The 20,784-nt window shown below is 37.0% G+C and overlaps 1 protein-coding gene across 1 annotated transcript in view; it reads left to right on the forward strand.

The window, feature by feature from the left end:
• PGM5 (phosphoglucomutase 5) overlaps positions 1-20,784 on the forward strand; it is a 177,546-nt gene that overhangs the window by 25,434 nt on the left and 131,328 nt on the right. Inside the window, exons 3-6 of the mRNA XM_054658169.2 lie at positions 2,170-2,316; positions 5,233-5,358; positions 9,305-9,495; positions 10,094-10,248. Of these exons, the coding sequence (XP_054514144.1) occupies positions 2,170-2,316; positions 5,233-5,358; positions 9,305-9,495; positions 10,094-10,248 (619 nt within the window). The remainder of the gene's footprint in view (positions 1-2,169; positions 2,317-5,232; positions 5,359-9,304; positions 9,496-10,093; positions 10,249-20,784) is intronic.

Consider the following 20,784-nt stretch of genomic DNA (forward strand, 5'->3'; position numbering starts at 1 on the left):
CATATATAGTCAAGTAATTTTGGACCAGGGCACCAAGAGGACATAATGGAGAAAGAAAAAAACCTCTTCAATAAATGGTGCCTGGGAAAACAAAAATGTAAAAGAATGAAATTGGACCCTTATCTTACACTATACACAGAAATAAAATGAATAAAGAACTAAATATAAGATCTGAAGCCATAAAAATCCTAGAAGAGAACATAGGGAAAAAGTTATTTGACATTGGCCTTGGCAATGATTTCTTGGATATCACATCAAAAGCTCAGGCTACAAAAGCAAAAACAAATAAATGGGACTACCTCAAATTAAAAAGCTTTTTAGCTTTTCCATTTTTCATTTATTTATTTTATGCACTTTAAAATCTCTGGGTATTCTTTTTTAGCATCTTAAAATTTATTTTTATATGAGTGCCTGTAGATTTGCTGTATCTTTAAAAAACAATTATTTTAATATATATTATAATTGTACATATTTTTGGTGTGCATATGGTGAAAGTCATTGGAGTGGAAGATATCAAGGAGCTTGGAAATTGAAAAGGAATTCAGAAGTTGTTGATGAACTCTGAAGTTATCAGCATGGACGGTTGAATGGCATCATAGACAACTATCTAGAGAGACAGTACTTGCTTTACTTTTGGAAATCAGTGTGCTTTGGCATTAAAACTCAGGGACTTGAAAATGATGGACACAGCCAAAGAATATAGTATGGTGCCTGGGGTGTAGGGAGTGGAGGGAGATATTCATGCATTCTATAATCTGGCAAGCATAAAATAATGCAAAAACGAAACAAGACTACCTATTCTTTAAGTTTTGTGAAGGGTAAAAAATGGTAAGGAGTGAAGCAAAGGGCTATGTTTATTTCTTTGAGGACTTCACTTTTCCCACACAACAAGAAAATTGTTGGTAAAATCTTCTGGGCTGTCTTCTCTCCCACTTACTAGAATAGGACTATTGCTATTCTTTTTTATGAGCATGTATTGGAATACGGTGATGGTGCTACACTCTAAGGCAGCGTTGTCCAACAGAAAAATATTGTGAGTCACATACATACTTTACATTTTTAGTAGCCACATTAAAAAAGTGAAAAGAAACAAGTGAAATTCACATTGTGTTTTATTTAAACTACTATATCTAAAATATTATTATACCATGTCATCAATATAAAAATTATTAATGCAATCGATTGCATTTTCTACTAACTCTTCAAAATTTGGTGTGCGTTTACAATTGCAGCATACCTCAACTTGACTAGCCACATTTTAAGTGCTCAACAGCTAAATGTGACAAGTAACTATTGTATTGGACAATGCAGTTCTAAGGATTGAGATATTTTAAAAATCAAGAAACAATTTTTGTTCAGTAGAAAGTTACAGTATAGTTGACAAGTAAGATTCATACAGAAAGCTATCTATATATCTAGCGATCATTTATACTTTAGATCTTTCAATCTACTTATTTGTTTCTCAACCTTGTTGCAAAAAAAAAAAATCTGAAATGGCTTGCATTAAGATATACAAGGTAAAAAAAAAAAAAAGCAAAACCCCAAAAGGTGAACAAGTATTGATTTCATGTTCAATTTATTTAAAGTCTAATACTACTTGTCAATTTGGTCTTCCGAGGAAATGCATCATATATTTTTAGTTGAGCTTCATTTTGGAAGTGACTAGAGATTGTGAGTTGGGGAAAATAATTAACTTACCCTGCTAAGCTCACACATCAATTAGGTAGCAGAGCTGGGAATAGAAAGCATAGTTTCCTCTTCTAGATGCACTGGGGAAGCTGCATGGAAATCTGGAATCCCTCACTTCTGTCAAATGCATATCCTGTTTGTGTCTCATAACCTGAATAAAGCTGATTACGTAACCAGGTTTCCCTGGCAGGTGTGAAACTATTTTTAGGAAAGATGTGTCATTGCTTAGAAGTGGATTAAAACAAACAAACAAACATATGGGTTGTTAGTCTACATAGAACAGGTGAGGCTGATCAAATTTCCCCCGTAGTGGATGAGTACAGTATAAGAAATATCAAGGCTAATTGAACTGTGAACCATTGATCATTGTTTAGAGAACAAATGAATCTTTCTCTGCCTGGTGGAGGAGGATGGTAACATTTCCCTGCTTGAAACTCACGAGACTTTCAAAAACATGTATTTTTGGTGTTCAAATTTTAGGTCCTGCACCCGATGTTGTCTCAGACAAAATCTACCAAATCAGCAAAACGATTGAGGAATATGCTATATGTCCTGATCTCCGAATCGACCTATCTCAACTAGGAAGACAAGAATTTGACCTAGAGAACAAATTCAAACCATTCAGAGGTAACAGAGATTTTATTTTGAAGAAGTCAGAGTAACTATGTGGATGGGGCTGACTGGTTTCTGTAGGGAAGTAAACTCATGAAAATTATTGCATTGTTAATCTCAGGGGTGACTCGATAAATGTGTGTAAACTTAATATGGTGTAGAGAGAAGACATGAGAGCAGCCAAGATATTCAGAACTGGAAACTTTCAAAAACCACTTCCCAAACTCGATATCATTTTCAACATAGGAAAAGTTTTATGGTTGACTTCATTATAGCATTCCAAAAATAGGCTGTGAATTGCCAAAACTTGTCTAAGCAATTAAGGTGAAGATGCTGGAATGCCTTAGTTAAGAAGAAACCTAACAAGTCAATGGGTTATTAAATTTCTCATGAAAGGTAGGAGTTTCTTTTCCAAGCCATAACCAAGCTTGGAATAATTATGCATCAGCTTATTGAATGCATAATTATTGATCACCTGCCCTATACCAAGCACCGTGTTAGGAGATTTTACAAAGGAATTCAGTAACTATCAAATATATTTAGGCAAGTGATTCAAAAATTAAAGAACCAAAATGAGATTGTCAAAAATATTATCTTATATTGTAAAGCAAATATAACTTCTACAGTATTCAGAAGATAGCTTTTTGTTTTATAGATTAATTTTAGACCATATGACAACATTAATAACATGTATGTCTACAACATTTTCCCCCTATATTTTATCATATTGCTTTTTCCTAGAAGGCATAGAATAGCAATAGATCTAACATGTTTTACTTTTTTAGTGCTTCTATAAGCTTGAATGCAGTTTGTGTTGAGATGGTATCCTCATTTTAGAAGTAATTTAACTTAGCCCAAAAGAGGAAATACCTGGGTTGTGTCCATGTGATATTTTAGGGATAGAGAAAAGATTAAAATGGATTGTGTGGGGGTCACAGTATTTGCCCAATGTTACCAAATCTTTCTTGAGAAGTTTTGAGTCAGTTGTTTGCTTAGGTAATGAGCAGAAATTTACAGAGAGCCATGATACTCACTGGAAGCAACAGTGCCTGCTTTTGCTAATCTAGCTGGGAGAATGCATAGGCATATGTGTGCACACGCATGGGATGGCTGGACAATTAAAGGCAAGGGGTACATTATATTAAGCAAAATGATTTCAATACGCTGATTACATATGGTTGGAAGGACTAGGCTTATTTTTGGCATCTTCACAATTTTTATAGTTGTCCAAGAGACCCGAATCTTCGTGGGCTCTCATTCAGGCTCATTGCTGCAGCCACATTGCTAGTTGAATGAGTTTTCTAAAAATGTTACTGATACCAGGAGATAGGTAGAGAGATTCCCTGGCTTCCAAGAATTTGGAGATAATCATTTGGGATAATTTATGTTCTGTATTCTTGCTGGTTCAAGTGTTGAGCAAAGCTTGAGTTAATTAGGAACAAATAATTCCTTTGCATTTCACTTTAAAGTGTCAAGAGCATGAACTATATGATGTGAACTTTCAATTTTTACTGACTTCTTGTTCCCTCGTTTTTCACATTTGTTTGGTACTGTGTGTTACCTATTGTAAATACCAAATGTATTTAGGCAAGTGGTTCAAGAATTGAAGAGCCAGAATGAAATTGTCAAAAACATTATCCTATAATGTAGACTGAGTAAAACTTCCAAAGTACTCAGGGCATAACCTTTTGTCTTACAGATTAATTTTTTATGGTGGTAAAATATACATAACAAAATTTACCATTTTAACCATTGTTAGGTGTACACTTTATACAGGTTAATTTTTAATTACTTCATAGATTATTATGCTCCTCATGTAAAAAGATAATTTAAAAGTATCCATGTTACAAATATAATTATATTTGAATGAACACATAGATTACATTGACTTAAGTGTAAGAAAAAATATTTTTAGATATGTATTTGATCAGATGAAGGAATAATATTATATGGCATATTAAGATCTCATCCATTAAATATCACACCTGGATTTACTAAAAATTATTGAAAGTGCGTTGGTAATATCTTCAGTGCAAGTTTAAAAGTATTTCAGGGTTTCAAAGTAGTATGTATTTGAAAAATCTGAAAACAATATACGTAAGTTTCAAAATTTAGCTATGAATTTAAAAAAGCAGGGCTCCTGGACAAATTTTAGCACCTAAAGAATTGATTTACTACTTCTTGGAAAAGTACTTTCTGAGCATTAATTATACACTGATTGACAAGTATGAAAAATGTATTCTGAGCTTTTTGGTATGTCACATAAATGAATAAAACTTTTTGGATTCTTGGTTACTGGGTGGTGCTAGATACTGGAAAGCATTTGTGTTTAATGAGAACTTCTAGATATTTGCCGTTCACTTGGAAATTGGGTGCTAGATTGGGCATGAATGAGATTTCACGCAAACCCAGGAATATATTCTTCACCAATTCTGCACTCGAATCTGGTAGGCACAATGGCATTTGGAAAATAGGGGTCACTACTGAGGTCACTTGCTGATTTGTTTCATACCAGCTGAGTCAGTCTTTGGCCAGCCCCCACAAGAAAGGCAACTGGATATGCCAAAATGCCTCTAAACATTGAGATGAGTGCTGTGTGCATTTTTTTGGGAGGGGAAGTGGGAGCAGGAGTAACAGGGCACATTTTTATCTTAATTTATTCTTGTGGTTGATATTTTCCTTGCAAAGAAGAATTTATAACTTGGTATCATTTATACCCATTGAGCACCTGAAAAGCTTGTAGTATCTTGATTGTGCCCTGATTTGTGATTTTTGTCAACAAATGGGCACTTTGCTTCCCACATCATGTGTAGGGATATGATGGGCTTGTGACCAGAATTTCATGCTGTTAAGGTAGTGATTCTTTTTATGCTTCCAAGTATCTTTCATGGGTACAGTCAATGACATTTTCCTTCGTTTTTCTATCTTTAGTGGAGATAGTGGACCCAGTGGATATCTATCTTAACCTCCTTCGGACCATCTTTGACTTTCATGCCATCAAGAGTTTGCTGACTGGGCCCAGCCAACTGAAGATTCGCGTTGACGCAATGCATGGAGGTAAGCTTGTGATTTTCTCCAAATCAGTGGGCAGGAAATATTGAGACCGCTACACCTGTTGGGTTTCAGAGGTTAAGAGGAAAGTTGGATTCATAGATATTCACACAACATGTGTATGTTCAGATATTTGGAATACTCTGGAAAACTTCAGGACGCTTATTTCTGTCTTTGGATGTAAATGAAAATAAAAGTTGAACAAATGAGTTTGAGGCTATGCATGTTCAAGTGTGGAGTATAGTAAAACTGTTATTTATTTGATCATATGCATGGCATAGTTTAAACAGTCAAATAAATAGTTCAAGATTTATTGTGAAAAAAATCTGTACCCAACTCCTATCTTCCCCCAATTTGTTACCTTCCAGAGTTAAATTTTTCCATTTTTTCAGCTGTTTCTTTTTTGTATTTATCTCCCTATCATTAAATATTATGAATATACAGACCCTTGTTGATTTTTCAGTTTTAAGCATTACTGAATTCATACTACAAGAACTGGAGCTGCAGCTCTTTTTCACCCTCTCCACCCACCACCCACCTCTCCACCCACCCTTTCCACCCACCAGTTAGGGAATCCTAGCATGCTTCCCTAATTATATCACCAGTTTGGTAAGATCATTATCTAGTGTTTACATTACCACAACACTGCTGAGCCATGCAATATGCTATAATTATATTTCCTTTACAGTACAACTTTTTGATTTCCTTGGAAACAGCAATTATCTTGTTTTCTCATTGCTTGCTTTTAATCAAGTATGTTTACCACTCTTAATCCTCAAGCTCTCCGCTAGTGTCTAAATCTTCCTTCACTTCATTTTCCTGGAGACTTTGATCTGCCCCACTCTGCCCTGGTTGCTCTCTGAGCATGCTGTCATCATGAAATCTCCCTTTATCACCATGGTAGTAATTCTTTTTACATATCTCTTATGTTAAATGTCCTGTTCCCTGGTTTCTTTGTCTGACACCTTGATTTACTCGTACATTTTGGAGGAACACATTCTCCAGGAACTCAGTGAGAGAAAGCTCATGGTAGGTAAATATTTTGTGTATTGTATATCTGATAAGGCCTTTTATTCTACACTTGCCCTTGATTAATATTTGACTGATATGGAAATCTAAGTTGGATATTATTTTTCTTCAGAAGTTTGAGGGCATTGCTCTACTGTGTTATAGCTATTATATTAAACTTGAGAAATCCAGTGCTATTTTGATTTTTAATCCATTGTCTTTCCTTTTTCTTCTCTGGAAGCTTTTAGGACCTTTGACTTATCTTCAGTGTTCCTCTGTTTTACAATAATGGATCTTAGTGTGGGACTCTATCTTTATTATATTGGACACCTGATGGACCCTTTCAGTCTGAACACTTGTGTCCTTTAATTCTGGAAAAGTTTTTGAATTACTATTTAGTAACCATTCTGGTTATTTTTACTACTGAATTGATCCTTTAATTATTCTATTTCCCCTTCTCCTCCCCAGTTTTTCATCTCTTTATTTTGTTCTACTTTCTGGGAAATTTCCTTGACTTTATCTTCCAGTCCTTTAGTTCTACCGTTATATTTTTAATTTCCCAAAACTTTTGTTTGTATGTTCCAAAGATTCTCTCTTGTAAAAACGCATCCTAGTTATGTTTCATGGATACCATATCTTTTTAAACTTAGGTTTACTGAGGTATAATTTATACACAGTAAAACTCACTCCTGGTAGGTATACAGTTTGATAAGATTTGACCAACATATACAGTCATGTAACCACTATCACAATCAAGATTGAATATTTCCATCACCCCAAAGAGTTTTTTGCAGCCCTTTGTAGTCAAACCTCTCCCCTTATCCCCAGCCCCTGGCAACCACTCATCTGCTTTCTGCCCCCATAGTTTTGCATTTTCCAGAAAATTATATAAATGGAAGCATACAATATGTCACCTTTTGCTTCAAGCTTCTTTCACTCAGCATAATAATTTTGATATACATTCTTGGTGTTGCATGTATCAGTAGTTGTTCCTTTTACTGCTGAGTACAATTTTATTGTGTTGTCGATATACCACAATTTGTTTATTCATTCACTGGTTAATGAAAATTAGATTTCTTTTTCTTCTAGTTGTTGGCTATTATAAAGAAAGATACTGTGAACATTCGTGAACAAGTCTGTATGTTTTCATTTGTCTTGGGTAAACAGCTAGGAATGGGATTGCTGAGTCATATGATACGTGTATGTTTACCTTTATAAGAAATGGCCAAATCATTTTCCAAAATGCCTGTTCCATTTGCACCACTGGCAATGCATGAGGGCTCCAGTTTATCTGTATCTTCACCAATACTTGGTACTGTCAGTCTTTTCCATTTTAGCCATTCTACTCTATCTTGTTAATCTCTATTAGGATATTACTGATATATTTTAAAAAGTTTTCTTCTCCCTGTATAATTTTTGTTTCCTCCAGGTTTCTCTTTACTTTTTGTTTATTTTCACCTCATCTCAAATACATTCCTCAAAATTTTGGTGATCCTTGGCTTTCTGGCATATTTAAGAATGAGGCACTAAAAATCTGCTGGGAGCTCTGAGCCTGCTGTGGGTCTTCTCCATGGGCCTTACTCTAAGGGCTTCTGGCTAGGCTGTTCTGTTCTTTCTTGTTGGGCTGATCATATTCCTCAGGAAAAGAACTTTCAGGTTCTTGCCTTAGCATTATCTGGCCTACAGGGAAGACAGCTTTGCTTTTTTTTCAAAATAGTATGAGCAATGTTTCTGGGTTTCAGCCTCATTGCCTGGTTTATATTGTATGTCCATCTTTGAATCAATTGCTCTGGCTAGAAGATGGAGGACGCTGATTGCGCAGACCTAGGTCACCTCCTTAGCCTTGGGGAGGTGGGATTTAGCCATACCCAGACCCCATGAACTGAGATGGGGAAGGGAGTTTTTCTCCAAAGAAATCCCAAATGCTGTATCCAGAGGAAGAGGAAATGTGTGCTGGGCAGGCACAATCAAGAGATGTTCACTATTGGAGGATTGTGTGTTGTATTGGTGGAAAATAAGTGGAAAGCAATATCTTTCAGATATTTCAGCTAGGAGGATCACATGCTGTTCCACAAATGTGCCTTATGTTCTACCTCAGGCTCTGTTCCCTTGCTCATAATGTTCCTTCGATTTAGATGGGCTTCCCACTCTAAACCCAAACACTTGCCAACTTTATATTATTCCGTCAAGTTCCACCAGAAATGCTGCTTCTTCCTTGAAGCCTTATGTGTGGTTATTGCTTCTCTGAAGCCATTGGATATAATTATTTCATCAATGTGCATTGTTTAGTCTTACCACTGCAGTCATTCATTTGCAGCTTTGACTCATCCCACTACTAGATTACAAGCCCAGGAATGTAGAAACTATGTGCTTTGCATCCCTTCAATATGATCCCTTCATTTCCTAGCAGAGCAGCTCCATATTGCATACTCCATAATGTTCACTGAACTGGAAAATACTATTCCTTGGCATGTATTTTGGTAAAATGTGCTTGTTTTTATATGCTTCAGTGGTTTATAGTGTTTAATTATATACTTGGCAGAGTCCAAATGATTGCAGAGACAAAGAACATTGCTGGAGCCCTTTAATGCTTTTGCATATATTCAGCTAAAGCTTTTAATACATGAAAAGCAACAGGCAATGAATCATTATTATGTAGCTGATTTCTTTCTGGCAACCTTTTAGAAAAATTTCAGGTGAAAAAATTTATGGAACTAGATGATTGAATACATCTTCTGTATTCCTACCACAGTAACTGGCACATAATAGATGCTCAATAAATAGTAGTTCAAGCAAATATTGTTCTATATTGTATCTTTAAAACGATTGTAAATTTATATTTTTCTTCTGGGTTATTAAATGGTGTTTCCTGTACTATTCAGAACAAAATACTCTGGGGAGAAGGTTCTGCAAATATTTAATATTGCTGTGTATCTATTTTTAGTTATGGGACCTTATGTGAGAAAAGTTCTGTGTGATGAGCTGGGGGCCCCAGCCAATTCTGCAATAAACTGTGTTCCCCTGGAAGACTTTGGAGGGCAGCACCCTGACCCAAACCTGACATATGCAACGACTCTTCTGGAAGCAATGAAAGGAGGAGAATATGGATTTGGAGCTGCATTTGATGCTGATGGGGTAAGTAGGAAAGCTCTCTGTCTGCTGACCCTTTGATCATATAATGAGCCATGCACTCACTGGAAAGCAGAGAATTAATGAACACATCTGGAGCTAACATGTATGGGACATGTGTGCCCTAACTGGCTCTGCATCTGCCCTTCTGTTTAATGACTAAGTATTGCAATTAAATAGCGATTACTTTTCTTAGTTCCAGATTTACGTTATGGCATACAAAGGTTGTTTATTTAAAAATATATATTATTCAATAAATCTTTATTTATGGCTGGTGTTGTTGAAAGCACCAAGTTAAGAAATCAGCTATTTCTGCAAGAACCAGTGTTCTCTATTATGTTTGGGAGAAAGAAAGAGTTAGGTATTTGGGGACTTCTAAAGCTTGAGCCACATTTCAACAGGTGGAACATATTCCTGGTGTGTCAAGATTCTGGGCCCTTGGTACTCAGAGATTTCGAAGAATGTTTCCCATGTTCTCTTTGGCCTCATTCAAGTTGTTAGATTGTTAAATATAAGATGGCAGTAAAGTGGATTGTGATGATTATGGGAATGGGCTGCTAGCAGATGCTTCTGTCCGATCATTTTTACGCATTCCTTCCTACAGGACCGTTATATGATCCTAGGCCAAAATGGCTTCTTTGTGAGCCCTTCTGACTCCCTGGCCATCATTGCTGCCAACCTCTCTTGCATTCCATATTTCCATCAGATGGGGGTCCGCGGGTTTGGGAGGAGTATGCCAACCAGCATGGCCCTGGACAGGTAAGCAAGGATGTCACCATGAAAAACTTTATGGTAGACCTTTGGCGTCGATGTCTCCTTTGTTGGTTGCTGGTGCTTATTCTCCCCTGCTCCATTTGGGAATGCGTTGAAAGCATGGGAACACGGTATAGTGTACTGGGTAGAAGCTGGAGAATCAGGTGGCCTGAGCTTAATTCTTGGTTCTGCCACTTACTAGCTGTGGGAATTTAGGCTTATTTAGTCTCTGTGTCTCAGTTTTCTTATCTGTAAAATGTGGATAATAATAATGGTATCTTTATATGGATTGTCATGAAGTACAAATGAGGTGCTTCATGTAGAACATTTAACATGGTGCCTGGTACATAGTAAATACTACATAAATGTTTAGCAACAGAACTTATTAACCTGAAAGTGTGTATGTATAAGTGAGGGAAAAAAGCATGGGTTTTGAGGTCAGATTATATTATGTTCAAATGCTAACTTATAGCCTTATTAGCGCTGTACAAATAGAAAAATGATACTTCATAGGTTTATTGTAAGAATGAAACGAGACAGTGCATGGAAAATACCCAACAAGAGATTCACTCAGTAGGGCTCTAACTAACCCTATTAGGTTTCATTCTTCTTGCTCTATCCATCCCTCTTGTCTATCACCCTATATTATAAAACATTGAATTTCAGAGTCTGACATTTTCAACCAGCACATGTTATTATAGAAACAGTGTATGTGCCTGGTGGAAAGTTAGAAAACACAAATAAGAGAATGTAAATATCATATCCCCTACCTTGGGTTACCTGTGTTAATAGAAAAACTTATATTCCTTACTGTATCTCTTTCTATATATATACATTATATGCATATAATTAAAATACATAATATAATATACATAATATATATACATATATAATTTATTTGCCTGTGATAATACCAAAGACATCAAAAAGTACATTGCTTGTAACCTGCTTTTTCTTTTCCATCAACAATTGCCAACTACCAATTAACAAATTTTGGCCGGGCGTGGCGACTCACACCTATAATCCTAGAGCTTTGAGTGGCTGAGGTGGGAGGATCACTTGAGGCCAGGAATTCAAGACCAGCCTGGGCAATAGAGCAAAACCCTGTCTCTACAAAAAATTTTCTTTAATCAACCAGGTGTAGTGGCATGTTCCTGTAGTCCCACACCAAATGTTGATTAGGATAGGAAGCAACCAGAACTTTCATACATTGCAAACAACAGTGTAGAATGGAAGACAGTTTGGCAGTTTCTTGTAAAATGGAGCCTACAGCTGACCAACATTCCAATCCTAAATATTTACCCAAAAATAATGGAGATGTGTCCACAAAAGACCTGTATAATAATATACATAGTTGCATGATTCATAATAGCTAATAACTGGAAACAATACAAATGTCCATCAACAGGAGATTGCAAAAATAAATTGTGATATATTTATATATTCGTATACTACACAATAACAAGAAGGAATGAAATACTGACACATGCAGTGGGTGTGGATGAATAAAAAAATATTAAATGATAAAAAGCCAGGAACAAACAAATACATAATATATAATTCCATTTCTGTGAAGTTTCAGAACAGGTAAACATATATGTGGCAATAGAAATTATTACAATGTTACTGTATGAGGGATAGGAAGAAGGCACCGGGAAACATTCTGAGGTGACGGGAATGTTCTGTGTCTTAATCTGGGTGGTGGTTACATGGATGTACACACTTTTCAAAACTCATTGAATTGTACCCATAAGATGCGTTTCACTGTATATAAATTTTACCTTATGAATGAATCAACACCATGAAAAAATAGCCACAAAATCCAGAAGATGAGATTCTATGGGACAAATTAGCTAGGTATGATGACGCATGCCTGTAATCCCAGCTACTTGGGAGGCTGAGGCAGGAAAATCGCTTGAACCCAGGAGACAGAGGTTGCAGTGAGCCGATACCATGCCATTGCACTCCAGCCTGGGCAACAAGAGAACAAGAGTGAAACTCTGTCTCAAAAAAAATAAATAAATAAATACTGAAGGGCCATAACACGTGGTTCTAAATGAGATACTACATTGGGCAAACCATTCAAAAAAGACATTCTGGAGACACTGAGGGAAAATTTCAGTATGATCTTAGTTTCAGATGACATAAAAATTATTTATTTGTTTATTTTAGAGAAAGGGTCTCACTCTGTTGCCCAGGCTGGAGTGCAGTGGTACGATCATAGTTCACTGTAACCTTCAACTGCTGGGCTCAAGCAATCCTCCCAACTCAGCCTCCTGAGTAGCTAGGACTACACATGCACCATCATACCCAGTTAATTTTAAAAACATTTTTTGTAGAAATGAGATCTTGCTATGTTGCCTAGGCTGGTCTCAAATTCCTGGCCTGAAGTGATCCCCCTGCTTCAGCCTCCCAAAGTGCTGGGATTATGGGTATGAGCCACTGAACCTGGCTACTTTTAATCTTATTAGTATCTTTTGATGAGCAGAAGTTTTAAATTTTGATGAAGTCTAGTTCATTTTTCTTATAATTAATGGATTATATGATTATTATATATGTATTTGTCAACTACAAGAAATTTTTGCTTCCTCCAAGGTCAGAGAGATATTTTCTCTATATTTTCTTCTAGAGTCATTGCAGTTTCAACTTTTACATTTATGTCTAGAATGATTTTGAATTAATTTTTGAGCACGGTATAAGGTGGGGTCGAGGTTCACTTATTTCCCTTATCCAGTTTTTCCAATCCCATTTTTAAAAAAGAATTTTCTTTCCCCTGAATAGCCTTGGCACCATTATTAAAAATCTGTTGACCATATATATGTAGATCTATTTCAGGATTCTCTATTCTATACCACTGATCCATTTGTTGATTCGTATGTAAATATTACACTGAAATTAGGTGAGCTTCCCAACACGTTTTTCTTCTTTGTCAAATTAAAGGGAAATTATATATTCTAGGTCCTCTGCATTTTATGTCATTTTAGAACCAACATCTCAATTTCTACCAAAGCCTACTGGGATTTTGATTGGGATTATGTTGAATCTATAGAGCCATTTGGGGAGAATAGTATTTTAATAATCTTGAATCTTCCAATCCATGAATGTGGTATATCTCTCTGTTTAGGTTTTCTTTCATTTCTCTTACATGTATTTCATAATTTTTAATGTAGAGATCTTATACAATTTTTGTTAAATTTATTTCTGAGTATTTTCTTTATTTTGACGCTATTATGAATGTTTTATGAATTTAATTTTCCAATTATTTGCTGCTGGTGCTTTTTTGTAAATTGACCTTGTATTCTTCACTAGAGGGGAGAAGAATCACCTACCTTTTGGATGCCTCCCACTCTACTTGTCTCCCTGAGGTGATATGGACCTTAAGTCCACGATGGTGAACTAAACTCAGTTTAAAATTCTTGCCTAGCAGCACCAAAGAGTGGTATGTGATTCCATATTTTCTCCCATTTACCTTTGCCTACACCCTTCCTTTAAAAAAAAAAAAGACTCCGTAGAATTGTAGGGAACAAAGCAAAAATGGGACCATTTCTAGAAATTGAGAACTCAGAGTCATATAGGATCCTGAGTGATATGTAGGGTATTTAATAATATGGGAGTATATTTAACCCTTCCACTTATACAGAATCTTATAATTTAGAAATAATTTGTAACATATCAACTCACTTGATCTTTGCAATAATCTTATGAGGTAATTGAGATAGGCATTACTCTCCTCATATTAAAGATGTTGAACCAATGATCAGAGAGCTTAAGTGACTTGTACAAGGTCACACAGTGAATTAGAAATTGAGTCAGGATTTGAAACTAGGTCTTCTGATAATAGGGTACTACTGTATCTGCCCAATAATTATAATTGGATCAAAAGGGTCCCTGATAAACCAGTTGAGAATATTGTCCCCTGTGGGCTAGCAAATAACTTTCCAAACCATGGCTAGGGGAGGCTGGTTTTACTCTGACAACAAAAACCATTTGTCCTTGTTTCTTGTGGAAATTTCCCAGTAGTTCTTGATTTCACTTTACCCCTCCTTCTCAATAAATCTCTGTTTCAGTCAGAAACCAGAGGCCTTGCTTAGAAATTTCACAAAGGACCTGTTCTGATATGTAAGTGACCATTTAAAAGGATTATTCATGCTTGCTGGTTGGGAATCAGAATTCTGTGGGGCTCTGACGTGGTGATTTGTTCTGGGTATTTGATCTGTTGTGTAGGTCCCAGGTGGATTCTCATGATGGACACTTTATAAGCTTCTTTCTTCCTAGGTAAAATCAATGCAGCTTCAAAATTTCGACATTGACAGTGGTTTCCCATATAGCTTATTTTTTCTTTAATTAGTAAAATTATAGGAATGTGCCCATAAATGCCAGGCCCTGGAATAATAACAACTGAGGATGCAGTTGAGATCCATTAAATGACACACTTGCCTAAACTCCTGGGATTCCAGAATAAGGGGAGGCCTGTACCCTTGAGGCTGATGAATTATTCAGACAAACTTTCATTGTTCACAGATAATTGTGGCTCCCCAAGGGAAGATTTTCAGTGTCTTTAATTTCTACTCTTACAGTGTCACTAAAACAAGGATTCCATTTAGCCCAGAATAATACAGTTTCAGCCTTGAAAATGGCATTCTTTTGGGGCTTTGTCATTCTGAATGTGTCTGATTTGTGGTTGCAGATGAATCTGTGTTGCTGAAACATTTTGGTTCAAATGATTTCAGAAGTAAAACACATTGAAAGTATGTTTGTGGCCTGAGGTCCGTCTCCACCCCATGTAGAGGTATTGAATAATCCTTTGTGTCATCATCCTTCAATAATATTTATGAAGCACCCATCTGTGCTTGGGTCTGTGCCAAATTCTGTGCAAAACAAGGCAAACACACACAGCCTGAAGCCCTATTCACTAGACATATTTACAGTCTCAAACACGGCTAGCATCCTTGAATACATCCCAAGAAGCCAGATCTAAAAAGTATGTTTTGACTATGAAAAAGGCCATCCAAGATCCACCACCCATAAACAGGGTGGTGAATGGATTAGTGCTCATCTACCCTCTATTTGCTCTTATGCCACCCCTATGGTTCACCATTTATCCACTCAAGAAATATTTATTAAGGACCTCCTATGTCCTAGACATGGTCCCCATGGCGGTGCTTTCAGTCTAATGGGGAAGACAAAGAATAACAAGTAAGGGAAACATACAGAAACACAAATTGTAACACAGGCTAGTGGAAATGAACTTGACGCAGTATTCATTGGTGGGCATCGAGCATCTTGCTTAGATAGGAGATCCAGGGAAGGACTCTTGGAGGAGATTAGGCATAGGACCAAAGATCAGAAACAGGTATCTGGACCTGACTGTGATGCTGGGATTAGAAATGACACCCACACATGTGAAAACACTTATTCCTCAGAAGGTAGTCTACAGCTATTTGTTGCCAATCCCCAATCTAAAATATGTACTATAGCTTTATCTTGAACATACTCAGCTGATCGTTGGAATCCAGACAGTGTTAATCCTGCAAGTATGCAAGTATCTACTGATCTCTGGTGATCTCGATTCTTACCACGTCCTTTAGATCTGTGCTGTTTCATCTCCCAGATCAGTCATGATGGATGACAGTGGTGGAAGAGATAGTGATGTTAGCTCATATGTAATTACTCAGTCTCCCGTACATTGCTTCTGCTATAGAATGATGGGAATTATTTTTCTTTAGCAGATAAATATGTTCAAATGTAACCTATATTAACATAAAAGAAAAAAAGAAGAAAGCCCTTTATCCTGTAAGTTATTGCCCTGAAACTCTGTATAGCTGATTCAGTTAGGATCAAGGCAGGAAAGAGATGGCACCCTCAAAAAGGTCTTACTAAAGAGAATTTAGTAATTGTAACTTAATAACCTGGTCTAAGGAATGGATGAGGTTAAGGAAACCAAAAAACACAAGAAGGAATGGGGAGGTACCTTAGCATCAGCAATAGCAGGAAGCTGTTAACACCCCTAGGACTAAGAAGGGTCCAGGGGAGAGGTCAGGGTGACCACAGCCTAGTGAGGTCTGGAGTTGTGAAAAGTGGGCTGTCAGACAAGAGCTGAACTTGGCAGGGGGGAGAAATGCCCCAACTTGTCTCTTCTCACCCTCCAACCTCCTGCTGGTGCCTCCTATAACCAAACTGCACTGGAAGCCAGAGGGCAGCCTATGGAGTTCTGCCTCCTGGGGAAGAGAACAGGGCATTTGATGAAGTGGGGACTTTAGGGTAGAAGGGGACAAAAAGCCACCAGCATAAATGGCACAATGGCCCATCTTTTTGCTTATTTCTACTTGCTTATCTCCTAGTCTCACCCTCTTCCCTCTTTTTTGGACCTCAGGCATAGAGAGTCGAGTTAATCATACTCATCATTGAACAATCCTTTAATAATTGGTCTGATTGAAGGCTCATTTCTTATTACTTTAAAAATGATAATGCATTTCTTTTCTCTCTGTTTGACTGCCCCACCATAGACAACCACAAAAAATGTGTTTATTGGGTATTGTGTATATATTTTTTGCGTATATTTTTACTTAATGTGACTAGTACTATATAAGAGATTGTATTTGATTTCTTACCTTTTTTTCCACTAAAGACCACACTTTAAGATCCTCTTGATGGCTGTACATCCATCTAGGGTGTTGCTTCAAACTGCTGCTTATTTGTCCATGAGTGCATCCATGATATTTTGCCCTTGATTCCCTCAGCAATGAACACTCAGACTGCTTCTCACTTCCTATCACAGTGAATACTGCTGCACAGGCACCCTGTGGATATGTGTGAGAATCTCTTCAACATGTGTATTCAGAAGCAGAATTATTGGGCCAGAGGGGGTGTCTATACTTAATTTAGTCAATTTTAACCAAATACTGTCAGATTGCACTCCAGAATGCCCATCTCTTGCCTGCTTCTCCAACCAGTCTCTAAGTTCCTGCATCTTCAAATCCAGGCCAACACTTCATGTTGTCTAACTTTCTAATTTTTATCCAGTAGACTAGATAGAGAGTAACATACCATTGCAATTTTAATTTTTCATGTCTCACATTACTAATGAGCTTAAGCATCTCTTCATATGCTTGAGAAATTTGGGAGTTTCCTTTTCTATTAATTGCCTATTCCTGTCCTTTGACCATTTTTTTTTTTTCTATTTAGGGTTCTTCTTTTTAGTCTGATGAATTTGCGGAAGTTCCTTGGATGATCTAGATACTAGACCCGTTGTCAGTTTTAGGCACTTCTAATTTTCTTCTTTTATCTTTAGACAAAATTTTACTCCTGAGTTCGATAGCCAAATTGATATCAGTAGACAGATCTGTTATAGACAACTCAAATTTAACATGTATAAATAGCAACTTTTCTAATTTTTCCTGAAAATTGTTTTTCCTGTGTTTAGTCTCTGCATGAGTCACCTATTATCTAAATAATAAACCTTGGAATAATCCCTCATTCCAGATGTACCACTAATCACTGGGTTTTGTTAGAAGGATCCCTTAAATGTTTTTAAATCGTTATTTCTTCTCCATTCCTACATTTCGTTTTCTACTTTATGTTCTCATTATCTTTTGCTTGGACTATTGTAATAGTCAATAAACTGTTCCCACTTCCTCTAGACTTCCTCTTCTTCATTTACTCTTCTGTACTGTCCCAAGGGCAGTTGTTCTAAAGCAGAAAGTCACACATTTTCTTCCCTTGTTTAAAATGGGTTGGTGGGCTTTGAATGCCTGCAGGAGATTCCGTCTCCTGATTATACAACATGCATAATCTCCTGATTATAGAACATGCATAATCTCCTGATTATGAACACTTCACTCCTGCAGACATTCTTATCCTACACTCTAAACATGTCATGCTGCTTACAGTTCCCCAAATTTGATGCCCTCAAATTTCTGTGCCTTTGCATGCACTTCTGTCCTTGAAATGTATTCCCTTTGCCCCACCTCATTCCACTTTGTTCTTCTTTATCTTTTGTGGCTTGAGTCAAGCATTCCATTCTCAGTAAGTCCTTTGATACCATGTTCCCTCCACCCCAACAGATATTTCAAAAAGTTAACTACTATGAGCTATCAACATGCTTCTTTTGACTTTTGTACAAAGAGACATCTGGTGATACTATCTGTTGATTGCAAAGAAAAATATACCCGACTAATAAGAAGAAAATGAATGGTGCATAATGACCCAATCTCCTTTGGATATAATAAAACTATGCCTGATTTGTGGTTTTCATTTACATTTAGGTGAGTTTGTAATGAGTTGGATTTTTAGTAATCATATGTGGGTACTGACGCTCTTAGCAAATACAGCTTAATCAATGTGAGATGAAAGGAAGCAACTGCATTGTAGTTATTTCCTAGTCGATAATGAAAAACTCCCCACAGCCTGAACTTAAGCACAAGGTTGTTTATTCCTTGCCCTGGCAAATTGAATGAGGACTGGATTCATTACCAAGGCATTTACAAGACGCATAAGGTGGCCTTCCTTTATGGTTTGTGTGTTGACCTACTGGAAAGGATGCTGAGACTGGTTCAAGTCTGTAATTGTGTGTTTCTAAGAGTTGGTGTCTAATGGGAAAGTGATCTCAGGCCTGTAGTTAGTAAAAAGCATTTATGTATTAACTGGCTAGAGTGAGAGGAATAAATTGTTAACACTTAAGACTATAAACTGTAGGAGATTTGGAGATAGTGGTTAAATCCTCTTGGAAATGCTGGATGCATCATCTTTTATTCAATTTTTCTGAGCCATCTTGGGTTTCTGCTATCTGAGTTAGTCAGAAAAACACTTAGATGAATGTTAAGTAACCCAAGTGCTAAAATATATAGTCGTCATCACTCTCCCATGAGAACTGAAAGACGAACCTTTTTTGGAAGTCAGCTCTCTTTTATCTGCTGTATTTGTGAGGACTCTTTGATACTCAGATTCTGTCTCGGGAAGGGCATTGTCATTATTTAGGGTGTCCAGCAGCCTATTTTCAGCCCTCCCACCGATGTGGCCCTTCTTGGTCTAAACAAGTCACTTTGACCAGTGGTGGATGGATCCAATACTGAAAGAAGCTCCTTAGAATTGCCCTGTCTGATTAGGGATTCAAGGCTACTTTAAACTGGGGTTTCAATGCCATCTAGTCTCAGTGCCACCCAGTCTCGAACATGTGGCGTGCTGTTGTTCTCCAACGGGAACATTAACTTCATGGCCTGCCTTTGTAATCTCAATTTTGGTCTTCCGAGGCTACATTTGGTTAAATAACCTCTCTCTTTTATTCCTTGTGACTTAAAATATTTATTCAATTTAAAAATCAATCCCATTGATTACTGCAAAGAGGCATGAGGTATATGTTTTGAGCTGATAAAAATGTTCCATATCTTGATTACAGTGGTAGTTACACAGCTATATATATATATGTGTGTGTGTGTGTGTGTGTGTGTATTTGTCAAGGCTCATGAAACTGTACACTTAGAAGTGATGAATTTTGGCTGGGCGCGGTGGCTCATGCCTGTAATCCCAGCACTTTGGGAGGCTGAGGCAGGAGGATCACATGAGGTCAGGAGTTCAAGACCATCCTGGCTAACATGGCGAAGCCCCTGTCTCTACTAAAAATGCAAAAATTAGCTGGGTGTGGTGGCGCAGGCTTGTAATCCCAGCTACTTGGGAGGCTGAGGCATGAGAATCGCTTAAACCTGGGAGGCAGAGCTTGCAGTGAGCTGAGATCCTGCCACTGCACTCCAGCCTGGGTGACAGAGTGAGACTCCTTCTCAAAAAAATAAAAAAAGAAGTAATGAATTTTATTTTATATCAACTATACCTTGATAAAGGTGATAAAAATAATCAAACTCTATTTATTTAAAAATAAAGCATCTCTCTTGGAACTTCTTTTCTGACTAGGGGCAAGAATCATTGCTCTCTTTGAATGACTCTAGTTCCCAGCATAGAGGTTTGTATTTACTAGACCACCAATAAACATTGGTTAGGTTCAGGTGAGTTGAATTGTCTCTGGAATCACTGTTTACTGCTTTCCTTTTTGTTTGAACCAGGACATAAATATATGGCCTGCAATCTTGTCTTTGGAAAAGACATAACTTACAGAGTTGGAGGTTCTCAGATATCAGTCATCAGTCAAATTTATTGGTGATATAAAAGATATAAGGAAGGTAGTTTAGCCCGGCCTAACTCTCAATCATATGCTTTGTGAAGCCACCAGAGAAGTTTGGTGCTTGACAACGTTTTAAAATGAAGGAGGATAATGTTAAGTCATCTTAGGCCTGAAGGTACTTCTGGAGTGAAAGAGCATTGCAGTTCTTGTGTGTGCTTTATATTTCAAAATGTATTTTGTAGCTCTCCCCACCAAAAAAGTCTTAAAATGGATTTCAGCTTCAACTTTCTAGGGTAGTGTTGAACTGGGTCTATTGAAATACTGCTTAAATGCTTGCTAAATATCACTGATTTCACTTTACCTGTCATGCTGAGGGAAAGATAGTATCTAAGATAGATGTGCAGGGTGAATCAAGATGCTGCCTGAAAGTT

This window comes from Pan troglodytes, chromosome 11, assembly GCF_028858775.2.
Source record: "Pan troglodytes isolate AG18354 chromosome 11, NHGRI_mPanTro3-v2.0_pri, whole genome shotgun sequence".
In the NCBI taxonomy this organism is placed as follows: Eukaryota; Metazoa; Chordata; class Mammalia; order Primates; family Hominidae; genus Pan; species Pan troglodytes.